The following is a 12,604-nucleotide window of genomic DNA, read 5'->3' as shown; positions in this document are numbered from 1 at the left end:
ATTTTCTTCATCCTTGTATTTCTGTTAAGATTACTGCTAGGTAAGTATTTTATGCTTTTTGTCACTGATATAAATGGGACCCCATCACATATATTAATTTGTTACTAATGGTATATAGGAAAGCTACTGATAACTATATAATCATTTTATAATCACCCACCACACTGAGCCCTCTTATCTATACCGTTTCTTTTCTAATCAATTTTTTATCATTAGTATTTGGCTAACAAGCAAAAGCAATCAATCAGGCACAATCTAAATCTCATGCCATCAACTGACATCCAGTTATACATCTGTTAGACATCTAGGTTGTACACATATTCTACATATATATTCTATAAACAAAACTAAGTTTCTCCCATTTCAAAAAAATATTCCTTTAAACTGGCTGGCTTCTTTTTTTTTTTTTTTGAGACAGGGTCTCACTTTGTCACCCAGGCTAGAGTGCAGTGGTGCTATCTTGGCTCACTGCAGCCTTGACTTCCAGGGTTCAAGCAATCCTCCCACCTCAGCCTCCCAAGTAGCCAGACCACAGGTGCACACCACAATGTCCAGCTAATTTTGTATTTTTGGTACAGACAGGGTTTCGCCATGTTGCCCAGGCTGGTCTCGAACTCCTCCACTCAAAGGATCTGCCCTCCTTGGCCTCCCAATGTACTAGGATTGCAGGTGTGAGCCACTGTGCCCAGACATGAACCAGCTGACTTTCAAGAGAGAACCAAGCAAGGAAGTGAAGCCAGTCAGCAAACGTAGATTATTATTTCTAGAAACTTCACAACGAGTAGAAAGAATATATATGCACCAGCTTCAATTAAATGTATCTCAGATATGTTATAAAATATAACATATACTGATCTTTGCCCCCTCCATGCTATCAATTAATCAAAATAAATACATCGTGGATTCCTGCTATGTAGAATGAATAAGGCCCATACCCAACCTCATGAAATATCCTACCAATGCATTAATTCACCCCCTAATCTCACCTGGATTACTACAGAATCTTCCTTAGTAATGAGGCCTCCCTGTCTCAAATCTCTCTTCACCATAATCCATTTTTATATTGCATTCTTAATCTTTTTTATTAATACATAATTGTACATATTTATGGGGTACATGTGATATTTTGATACATGGATACAATGTGTTATGATCAAATCAGAGTGTTTAGAGTATCCACCACCTCAAACATCTATTATTTATTTGTACTGGAAAAATTTCAAATCTTCCCTTTTAGCTATTTTGAAATATACAATAAATTGTTAACTATAGTCATCTTACCACACTACTGAACACCAGAACTTATTTCTTCTATTAAACTGTACATTTATACCCATTAACCAACCTCTCCACCTCCCCTCCACCCAACCCGTCCCAGCCTCTGGTATCTATCATTCTACTCTCCATCTCCACAAGACCAACTTTTTTAGTTCCCACATATGAGTGAAAACATATGATATTTGTCTTTCTGTACCTGGCTTATTTTACTAACATAATGACCTCTAGTTCCATTCATGTTGCTGCAAATGACAGGATTTCATTTTTTGTTACAGGTGAATAGTATCTTATTGTTTATATATACCACATTTTCTTTATCCATTCATCCACTGATTGACACTTACGTTGATTTCATATCTTTACTATTGCAAATAGTGCTGCAATCAACACAGGTATCCCTTTGATACACTGATTTCCTTGCCTTTGGATAAACACCCAGTAGAGGGATTGCTGGATAGTATGATAACTTTATTTTTAGTTTTTTGAGAAATCTTCGTACTGTTTTCCATAACAGCTGTACTAATTTACATTCCCACCAACAGAGTATAAGAATTTCCTTTTCTCTGCATCCTCACCAGCATTTATTTTATGTCTTCTTGATAACAGCCATTCTAACTGGGGTGTGATGACATCTCACTGTGGTTTTGATTTACATTTCCCTGATCATTAGTGATGTTTAACATTTTTTCATATACCTGTTGGCCATCTGTATAGTCTCCTTTTGAGAAATGTCTACTCAGCCTCTTTGCCTACTTTTTTTTTTTCTTTACTTCCTTTAATCACTTCTCATAAAAATACCAAGTACATAAACTGAAATCAAAAGAATAAGAAAACATTTATCAAACATTCAATAAATATTTACTGAGCAAAAACTAAATTTCAGGGACTTAAAGGTCCTGGAAATAAATGTAAGGGTAAACGATATTAAAACTATAAGGCTCTGTTTCAGAGCAGAGGCTGGAGAATGCAATTCATTATGGATCTTTAGGCACAACAGAGCTAAGAGAGTTATGGGATCAGATTCATGTGTTTCACATGGTGAAATCTGTGAAAGGGCTCAGAAGAGGTTATCTTTAGAAGTATCTATAATTCAAGTTAACAGCCTTCAAAGGTTTCAATAGCAGCTAAAACTTCATTCATCATTTCAGGGAGAAATAAATCTACTTCAGTTCGTCTCACACAATTATTCCAAGGATTGCCTGTGAGTTGTCAATTTTTTCTTTGTGTGTATTAGCAAAGTTTTCTCTTTAGTTTTAGGATGGGTTATACAAAAGCATCCAAGAATGCCACTGCTTCTAGTTGGCCATCTTGGCTCCGCCCCTTCCTTGCACTTACACAAAAATTAACTCAAACTACTAGTTTGAATCACCAGCAAAATAGTGAAATAATTGATTTATACAAGTCACATCAAGATCAGGCCAATTTTTAAAATAAGCAATCAGTTGTACAGTTTTAAAACCTTCATTGTTTGCTCATTGTTGTATAGGTGTGTACTCTTGGAATATATACAAGTGTGTACTCTTAGGATATATCTGTCTCCTCATTGTGTCTCCAGTGGGATTGTAAACTAGTTCAACCATTATGGAAAACAGTATGGCGATTCCTCAAAGATCTAGAACTAGATGTACCATATGACCCAGCCATCCCATTACTGGGTATATACCCAAAGGATTATAAATCATTCTGCTATAAAGACACATGCACACGTATGTTTATTGCGGCACTATTCACAATAGCAAAGACTTGGAATCAACCCAAATGTCCATCAGTGACAGACTGGATTAAGAAAATGTGGCACATATACACCATGGAATACTATGCAGCCATAAAAAAGGATGAGTTTGTGTCCTTTGTAGGGACATGGATGCAGCTGGAAACCATCATTCTTAGCAAACTATCACAAGAACAGAAAACCAAACACCGCATGTTCCCATTCATAGGTGGGAACTGAACAATGAGATCACCTGGACTTGGGAAGGGGAACATCACACACCGGGGCCTATCATGGGGAGGGGGGAGGGGGGAGGGATTGCATTGGGAGTTATACCTGATGTAAATGATGAGTTGATGGGTGCAGCACACCAACATGGCACAAGTATACATATGTAACAAACCTGCACGTTATGCACATGTACCCTAGAACTTAAAGTATAATAATAATAATAAAAAATAAAAAATAAAAAATAAAAATTATAAAAGGCAAAAAAAAAAAAAAAAAAAAAAGATTGGCCCTGAGTTGACAATTCTTAAGGTGATGAAACAACTTTTTTATGAGTTTGAAGTTTACCCTGATGAAAAAGCTTTAAAAATTACAATTATTTTCATAATTTCTGTAAAAAAACTGAGAGAATCAAATAACATAAAGTGTATCTTCTAAATAATCATACATGCCATTTTAAAGTTAGGCACTATTGCAAGCAGCATTTGCCTACTTTTTAATGGGATTATTTGGGGTTTTCTTCTGTTAAGTTATATTCTGAATATTAGTCCCTTGTCAGATGAATAGTTGTAAATGTTTTCTACTATTCTACAGGTTGTCTATTCACTCTGGTGATTGTCTCCTTTGTTGGGCAGAAGCTTTTAAGATTATTATAGCCCCATTTGTCTATTTTTGTTTTTGTTGCCCATGCTTTTGAAGTTTTAGCCATAAAATCTTGGCCTAGACCAATATCCTACCTAAAACATTTCCCCTATGCTTTCTTTTTTTTTGAGACGGAGTCTCGCTCTGTCGCCCAGGCTGCAGTGCAGTGGCCGGATCTCAGCTCACTGCAAGCTCCGCTTCCCGGGTTTACGCCATTCTCCTGCCTCAGCCTCCCGAGTAGCTGGGACTACAGGCGCCCGCCACCTCGCCCGGCTAGTTTTTTGTATTTTTTAGTAGAGACGGGGTTTCACCGGGTTAGCCAGGATGGTCTCGATCTCCTGACCTCGTGATCTGCCCGACTCAGCCTCCCAAAGTGCTGGGATTATAGGCTTGAGCCACCGCACCCGGCTAGACCTTAAGTCTTTAATCCATTTTATTTTGATATTTGTATATAGCAAGAGACAGAGGTCTAGTGTCATTTTTCTGCATATGAATATCTAGTTTTCCCAGCAATCATCCTTTCCCCGCTAACTGTTCTTGGTGACTTTACCAAAAATCAGTTGGCCGAAAATGCATGCATTTATTTCTGAGTTCTCTATTCTGTTCCATTGGTTTACATGTCTGTTTGGCAAATCTGACCAAATAACTCCTCTGTTTAAGACACCACTTCATTGATTCTCTACTATTCCTATATTAGCATGACATGTAACATCCCTCGTGAGAGAGTCTTTGAAGTATAAAGGTCTCTCCCAAATGTATGTCTTTTAGGTCTCCTACAACCTTCCCTATATGTGCTGTTCTCTGTTTATCAAAACACCCTTATCGGTCCCTTCACGACCACCAGTCAAGCTTTCAAAACTCGTCTATCATCTTCATCTAGAAACTGTCCCTGAGCATCATAGGAAAAGCTAGATGTTTCCTGCTCTGTGGACTTCAAGAACCTAGACACAACACTAAGATACACTGCTATAATGTGGAAGGACAATGTCAACCTTTCATTCAAGTTCACTTCCTCAGTATAAACAAAGAGCCTAACATACAATAGTACTTCAAAAGGGCTGGATGAACAAATTTCATAGCAATGTACTAGTTATGTCAATAGACTTACTCTGACTTTGGGGGCAGCAGCTCGAAATTTCACATAAAATAATGTGAAGGCATTGTCTGCATTAGGTACAGATGAAGGATCCTAAAGAAACATGGGGGAGGATAGGGAAGGAAGATAATTAGCAAACAAATAATCATTCAGAAAACCCAACAGAAACCATTTCCTATGGCTACTGCTTGGCCTGCATACCAACCAAAGCTTAGGGAGAAAAATCTCAGGGAGATTAATTATTATTATGGCTACAAATGAGAAATAATTAAATGGAACTGTCATCTCTCCCTCCTTTATAGTTAAAATTAACCTTACATTATTTAAATTTTGGTGGTAAACAGATCCGAATTGAGATTCACATTCTGCCACTCATTGAATGTAGGACACTGGCCCATACTTCATCCCTCTAAGACTCAGTGCATCCATTGAACCCTAAAGGTTTGGTGCAGCTCAATAGTAAAGCACTAGCATATAATAGGTACAGTATTTATGAGATATTAGTTTCCTAAACTTACTGAAAATTTTGCAAAATAAAAAATATATAGGTTGGTTGGTGTGTCAGCTAAGAACAATGTGAAAGTAAAACTGCAAGCCAAACATCACAAGCTTTGAATGGAAAGTTCAAGAAGACACTCCACATTCTTCAGAAAATAAACTTAAAAACCAAAATATAACGTTTATGATTTTATTTTCTTAGGAAAGGAATATTTTCAATGACCATCTAGCTTGTTCTAGTCTTATTTTCTAAGCTTACACTCTGTTAATTTTCCACCTAGAATCAACTACAATCCGTAATTAACTAATTGATTTGCTTCTTTCTGTACTGGTTATTTCTTTTGAATATAAGCTCCATGAGGGCAGGGACGTTACTAGCTCCGCTTTGTTTCTCTACAGTTCCTAATAAAATACCAAGCATTAGGCAGTGCTCAATAAAAATGTTTGCTAAATACAGAAAAGTTGAAAAATACAAAAAAAGTGTAAAGAATAAAATTTAAATTATGCATTATGAGATGCATAATTATGCATATGAATATGCTTCAAAAGCATATTAAATTATCCCACCACTCAGACGGAGCCACTTTTATGATTTTGGTATATTTCCTTCTAATATTTCCATGAAAAAGATAGAAAAGGAATGTTTTAAGAGACAAATGATTTGTATCTTATTATTCATCATATAGTACTGAATACGTCTCACACTATTAAACATTATTTGAAAATAACATTTGCAAGTGATATTTATAACATAGTCATTTTTCCCTAGCATAAATAAAAAGCTGTAGTACATATTCTTAACAAAAGGTAAAAATTTTTTGGAATTACAAAGTACTAATCTCAGCCAAAGATGATGGAAGATGAAAGAATCAAAAACAACAACAACAACAAAAACCTGTTGTTGAGATCAGTTAACTCACCCTTTTCAGTAACTGATTTGTGAGGGTCTGTAGTGTGTTCACAGTATATGTCTTCATGAGATGTAAAGCTTTAGAAAGACACTGTTTAAACTTCAGCAAATATATGGGATAATCTTTAAAATTAGGCTATAAGGAAAAGAGAAAGATTTACAAAGTGGAAACGAACACAGACAAAAAGCAAGCTTTTAGTGAAAACCAAGGTGTCCCTATGTAAAACAATATATAAAGTTCAAAGACAGATTTCATAAAGATCATAAACTCCAAGAAGATGAATAAATACTGTGACTGTTTTAGTCACAGTCAAACCCCCTGAGCCTGGCAGAAAGTAGGAGCTAAATACATATCTGCAGTTGTTAGCAAAAGATATTTTCAGCACCCCACGGACTTCAAGGCTAATATGTAAGGCCCAACTAGGGAAAGAAGAGGAGTTGGGGAAATAAACACAGCAAAAATCCTGAAAAAAGAGAAATAGAGGGTGATTAAATCAAAGGGCTTGTCCCTTTATTTCCCCCCAAGTAACACTTTCTGTTTCCAAAGAAATATCTAGCACGTCAAGACACCAACAATTTAAAAATGGCTCATCCTGTTAGATGGGATAAAGCTGAGTCAGCCAGGACGCATTCCATTCCAGGGGCCATTGCAGGAGCTAAAAGTACTTTTTACACCACTGCTAACAACAACTAAGAATTCACTACAACTTTTCTTTAATATGTTACAAATACATATTTTTCCCTTGGGCAGAAATAATCACTTTACAGCACAAAAAGTGATATAATAGGAATGTTTGCTAAATACAGAAAAGTTGAAAAATACAAAAAAAATAGGAATAGCAATAGGAATCTTAAGATTTCTTTAAAACATGCAAAAATACTATGACTTACATGAGATGAGATATATGTTATACAATCATCTAACTTGGCCAGCATAGGTATAAATCCATCACTATTCACCGACAATGTAGGGGAATTCAATTTCTTTAAGGGAAAAAGAAAACAATCTTAATTCACAAAAAATGATACAGATAAAAGTTGGAAACTATGGATCAGAGTCAGCATATTTGCCTTTAGGACATAACAGGTCTTTATAATAAATTTTAGAAGTCACCAAAATATCCTCAAACGTAGCCCACATGTACAATAAAGAAGCGACAAATAGAAAAAGCATACTGAGTTAATTCAGTTTATTCCTAATAAGCTTTAATGGTACTCTTCATGAATTAGGACATAGTACATATTACCCCACTATACAATGTCATATTCAAATAATATATGAAATACCTAGATTTCTCACTTTCTGGTATACAATATACATAATTTTTCTACTTGCAAACAATGGTGATTTTTCTGCAGGTTAAATGATTAACTAGCAGTCATACTACATTGAACAGTCATACTATGAAAGTAAAATACAACCAGTCAATCATTTCTTATCCTGATACAGAAATAGCTTGGCAACGACTACTTTCCACTGCATTCCATTGTTAACTAGTCACTAGTTTTAGTTATGTCTTTAACAAACTAAATACCTATGATTAAATGATTTTAATAACATGATTTATACAGAGTTATGATTAATTTATGAGTCAGAAACAGAAATATCATTTACATACCTGTCTTTATTGGAACTATTATACTTCATTGGATTACAAGTATACATTTTGAGGACTATACTTTTCTTCAAACTAAACATGAGAATAAGTTTCAAAAAGGTTTTGACTACTATCATAGTAGCACAACCACAGCAAAATCTAAAACTGAATATTTCTTCTTAAAATCTTCCTCAAAGCTTACAAATAAGAAACTACAAGAGGTAATCAATAAAGAGATTTTAATACCAAGAATACAATTTAAGAAATACACCTTAACTCAAATATTTTAAAATCTGAACTGGTAATGGTATCTCCACTGTCTACAAATAGGAATATCTATTAGCAATCAAGCTAAGTTAAAATATCACTCAAGCCAATTTATAGATTTAAAGATTACACGAAGAAAGGCAAAAATAAAATAAAAATCACTAACTTTATAAGAAGTAAAGAACAATGCTTACTGTGTTAATAGTTTCCAATTCGTTAAAATAGGAAAGCTTTTGTTGAATGTTTTCAGCCAGATCAACAAGTTCCGACTTGCGTTTTTTAAAAGAGAAAAATCAATTATTATAAGAATACAAGAATCAACATGCCAGTCTCAAAGTTACACTAAATAGATTCACATTAGACACAGAGAGTTATATCAGATATAAGAATACAGCTCAAGTATTTCTATAATCATGAACTAAAATAGGCGATAATATTACAGTAAATTTCATATGATCTCTTCATAAAATAATAAATGATCACATTTATAAAACACACAGAAGTACTTAAGTGTTCTAGCTCTAAGTCAAAAAAAATCAATCAGTTGATCTTTTCAAAATGTCACCATTAGTATAATCACTATGTTTTTTTTTTTTTTTGAAGTCTCGCTCTGTCGCCCAGGCTGGAGTGCAGTGGCGCGATGTCGGCTCATTGCAAGCTCCACCTCCTGAGTTCACACCATTCTCCTGCCTCAGCCTCCCAAGTAGCTGGGACTACAGGCACCTGCCACCACGCCCAGCTAACTTTTGTATTTTTAGTAGAGACGGGGTTTCACTGTGTTAGCCAGGATGGCCTCGATCTCCTGACCTCAAGATCTCCCCGCCTGGGACTCCCAAAGTGCTGGGATTACAGGCGTGAGCCACCGCACCCAGCCTCACTATACTTCTTTGAAAAGTGTCAGTAGCCGGGTGCAGTGACTCACACCTGTAATCCCAGTACTTAGGGAGGCTGAACAGGGCAGAGGACTTGAGGTCAGGTGTTTGAGACCAGCCTAGCCAACAGGATGAAACCCTGTCTCTACTAAAAATACAAAAATTAGCCAGGTATGGTGGCACACGCCTGTAATCCCAGCTACCTGGGAGGCTGAGGCAGGAGAATCGCTTGAACCCAGGAGGCAGAGGTTGCAAAGAGCTGAGATCATGCCATTGCACTCCAGCCTGGGCAACAGAGCAAAAAAAATAAAAATAAAAAATAAAAGTGTCAGTAATAAAGAGTGGACAGAGCAAACCAACATAGCCACTACATTCTGAAATTGTACTGAGACCTAACAGCTCAAAACATAAGAAGGCTTGCCAGTGCTATTCACATGCGCTTAAAAAGCAGGCTGTCACTGCAACAATCTGCATGCTGAGCACAGGCCTCAAACACAGCAGAGCTGAACATCTTGGAGAAATTAAGAAAATGAAAATAAAACTGTATTCATCTATTTTAAAATGTTAAATATAACAACTGACCCTCTTGCTTACTCCAAATTACCTGCTCTTTTAGGAGCTGTTCACAGGCTTCATGTAGGGTTCCTGTCTTATTGGACACAAAAAGATACTGTTTCTGCAAAGACTCCAGATGCTGAAGAGCACTGTTTACATCATTCAGTATAGCATCACACTGCTCCTGAAACCCAGACAAGTAATCCCTCATCTGTCTAGAAAACAGAACCAAAAGGGGATTGGCAACAATCTTTCCCCCAGTAAGCATAGTAAAAAAACAACAAAGGCTCATTTTCCCCAAAACGTTCGAATTTCAGGAGGAAAGTCTGGCCTACACACATCAGTTGATTATGTTAAGAAATGTACCGAAAGTTATGTCATGAACTGTTTCAATATTTAAGAAGGCAAATCACTAATGCTATAAGTAACAAAAGGAATTAGCCTTGAAGCCATAACCTGGCTTTTCACATATAAGGCAATGAATCACTGGCTCAACTTCTAAAGACTGGGACACCAAAGCCATCCCAAGCCACCAAGTAAGGTCAATCCTTCCGATCACTCTCCTCTTTGAAAGACGGTGTGATGTCATGGAAAGAATTCTAGATTTAGAATTAGAAGACCTGGGTCCAAGCACCAGCTCTGCCCCAGTCTGCATGAGATTAAGCAAGTTACTTATTATTTCCAGGCCTCAGTTGTGTGATTAAAAACAAAAAGAGAATTACATTACAATTAATAGGTTAGGAGGGATAAGAATAGTAGTATCTTTCCTCACAGAGCTGTTATGAAGATTAAATGGGATCATACATTAAAGAGTCTACCACACTGCCTAGCAATAACAGCCACCAAAAAATCAATACACTCGACCCACAGCCCCCAAAGTCAGCTAGAAACTGTACACTGTCATTTCCCCCATGCTATCAACATCCACTGACAGAAGTATAGTTACAACCAACCAAAGTGGCCATCCTGAAAGTCTTTCAGGAATGTTTCTCCTTCTAAAAAGCAACAAACACCTCCTAGAATTCCTCTGAAACTCCTACTTGAACCTAGTTCTTCCTGGAGTTATCTGAAAACTAACATCTATCCCTCCTAACCTATTAATTATAATGTAATTCTCTTTTTGTTTTTAATCACACAACTTCTAAATGACAGTTTTAAAGACCCAAATCTTCTCACTGGCTGTTCTTAAAGAATATATGGCTGTTACAGTTTTCTTACTACCTTAATTTTATTTAAAGACACTGATTATGAAATGCTTCAGATGACTGTGATCTAAAAATTAAGATATCCAACAAATGCAAGAGACACACATACCTATATTTAGTTCCTTCATCTTGATCCATCTGAGTTTGCAGCTTTGCAAACCATGAGAAAAACTGGAAAAATAGAGTATTATATTGTGAACAAAACTAAAACTGACAAAATTTAAAGTGGCTACATGCTAAACAGCAAGTCAAAAAGACAGACACTATCCAAGTTTTATTGTTTAGGGCTCAGCCATAATCAGTTTTAAGCCAGGAGAAGATAATTTAATTATATCCACAATATCCATATGCTAGGAAAAGCAAAAGATATTAAAACATTGGCCATTTCACTGGGTGTGGTGGCTCACATCTGTAATCCCAGCACTTTGGGAGGCTGAGGTGGGCGGATCACCTGAGGTCGGGAGTTCGAGACCAGCCTGGCCAATATGGTAAAACCCCGTCTCTACTAAAAATACAAAAATTAGCCAGGCGTGGTGGCACATGCCTGTAATCCCAGCTACTCGGGAGGCTGAGGCAGGAGAATCGCTTAAACCCAGGCAACAGAGCGAAACTCTGTCTTAGAAAGAAAAGGGCCAGGCGCGGTGGCTCACGCCGTAATCTCAGCACTTTTGGAGGCAGAGGTGGGCAGATCACAAGGTTAGGAGATCAAGACCATCCTGGCTAACATGGTGAAACTCCGTCTCTATTAAAAATACAAAAAATAAGCCAGGTGCCTGTAGTTCCAGCTACTCAAGAGGCTGAGGCGGGAGAATGGCATGAACCCGGGAGGCAGAGCTTGCAGTGAACTGAGATGGCGCCACTGCACTCCAGCTTGGGTGACAGAGCAAGACTCCGTCTCAAAAAAAAAAAAAAAAAAAAAGGCCATTTCAGATGTCTTAAGGATTGAAAAAAAAAAACAAACAAAAAACTGGCCATTTTTAGAGTCAAATAAGGAAGAGTATTAAACATACAATACGTAAAAAATGAATATTTCTTCCTAATAGGCTAATGCCTACTTGCTATAATCGTACAAAATTTGAGTAGGTAATATAGTGCTTTGGGCAAATATCAATATTAACGTTATCTAATAAGAACTGTGAGGCTCTAACTCAAAAATAATATTACAGAGTGGTTTAAGAATATGGACTGTGGGGCCCGGTGTGGTGGCTCACGCCTATAATCCCAGCACTTTGGGAGGCCAAGGCGGGCAGATCACGAGGTCAGGAGATTGAGACCATCACGGCTAACATGGTGAAACCCCATCTCCACTAAAAATACAAAAAATTAGCCGGGCGTGGTGGCAGGTGCCTGTAGTTTCAGCTACTCGGGAGGCTGAGACAGGAGAATGGCATGAACCCGGGAGGTGGAGCTTGCAGTGAGCCAAGATCGCCCACTGCACTCCAGCCTGGGTGTCAGAGCAAGACTCCATCTCAAAAACAAACAAACAAACAAACAAAAAAAACAGAATATGGACTCTGGTATCAGCTAGCCCTGGATCTGAATTCTGGCCTGAAAAATGTCTATTATTTAAAAGGTGGACGTGGGGAGTTGACCTTAAACGAGTATGAAGAAACTTTTTGGGGTGACAGAAATGTTTTATATCTTAATTATAGTTGTTGGTTACATACATAGGTATATACACTTTTCAAAACTCATTGAGCTGACACTCAAAATGAACACATATTATTGTACATAAATTATAAGT

At 37.0% G+C, this 12,604-nt stretch overlaps 1 protein-coding gene across 1 annotated transcript in view; it reads right to left on the bottom strand.

Annotated features, from left to right (window-relative positions):
• The window catches only part of COG3 (component of oligomeric golgi complex 3), a 74,353-nt gene that overhangs the window by 49,588 nt on the left and 12,161 nt on the right, over positions 1-12,604 (bottom strand). Inside the window, exons 3-8 of the mRNA XM_007960331.3 lie at positions 10,970-11,031; positions 9,705-9,870; positions 8,423-8,497; positions 7,255-7,347; positions 6,374-6,499; positions 4,968-5,048 (exon numbers count right to left, since the gene is read on the bottom strand). Coding sequence (XP_007958522.3) covers positions 4,968-5,048; positions 6,374-6,499; positions 7,255-7,347; positions 8,423-8,497; positions 9,705-9,870; positions 10,970-11,031 — 603 coding nt within the window. The remainder of the gene's footprint in view (positions 1-4,967; positions 5,049-6,373; positions 6,500-7,254; positions 7,348-8,422; positions 8,498-9,704; positions 9,871-10,969; positions 11,032-12,604) is intronic.

Source organism: Chlorocebus sabaeus, chromosome 3 (genome assembly GCF_047675955.1).
Source record: "Chlorocebus sabaeus isolate Y175 chromosome 3, mChlSab1.0.hap1, whole genome shotgun sequence".
Lineage (NCBI taxonomy): Eukaryota > Metazoa > Chordata > Mammalia > Primates > Cercopithecidae > Chlorocebus > Chlorocebus sabaeus.
Note: the sequence above shows the minus strand (reverse complement) of the source record. Positions and strands in the feature narration are given on the sequence as shown.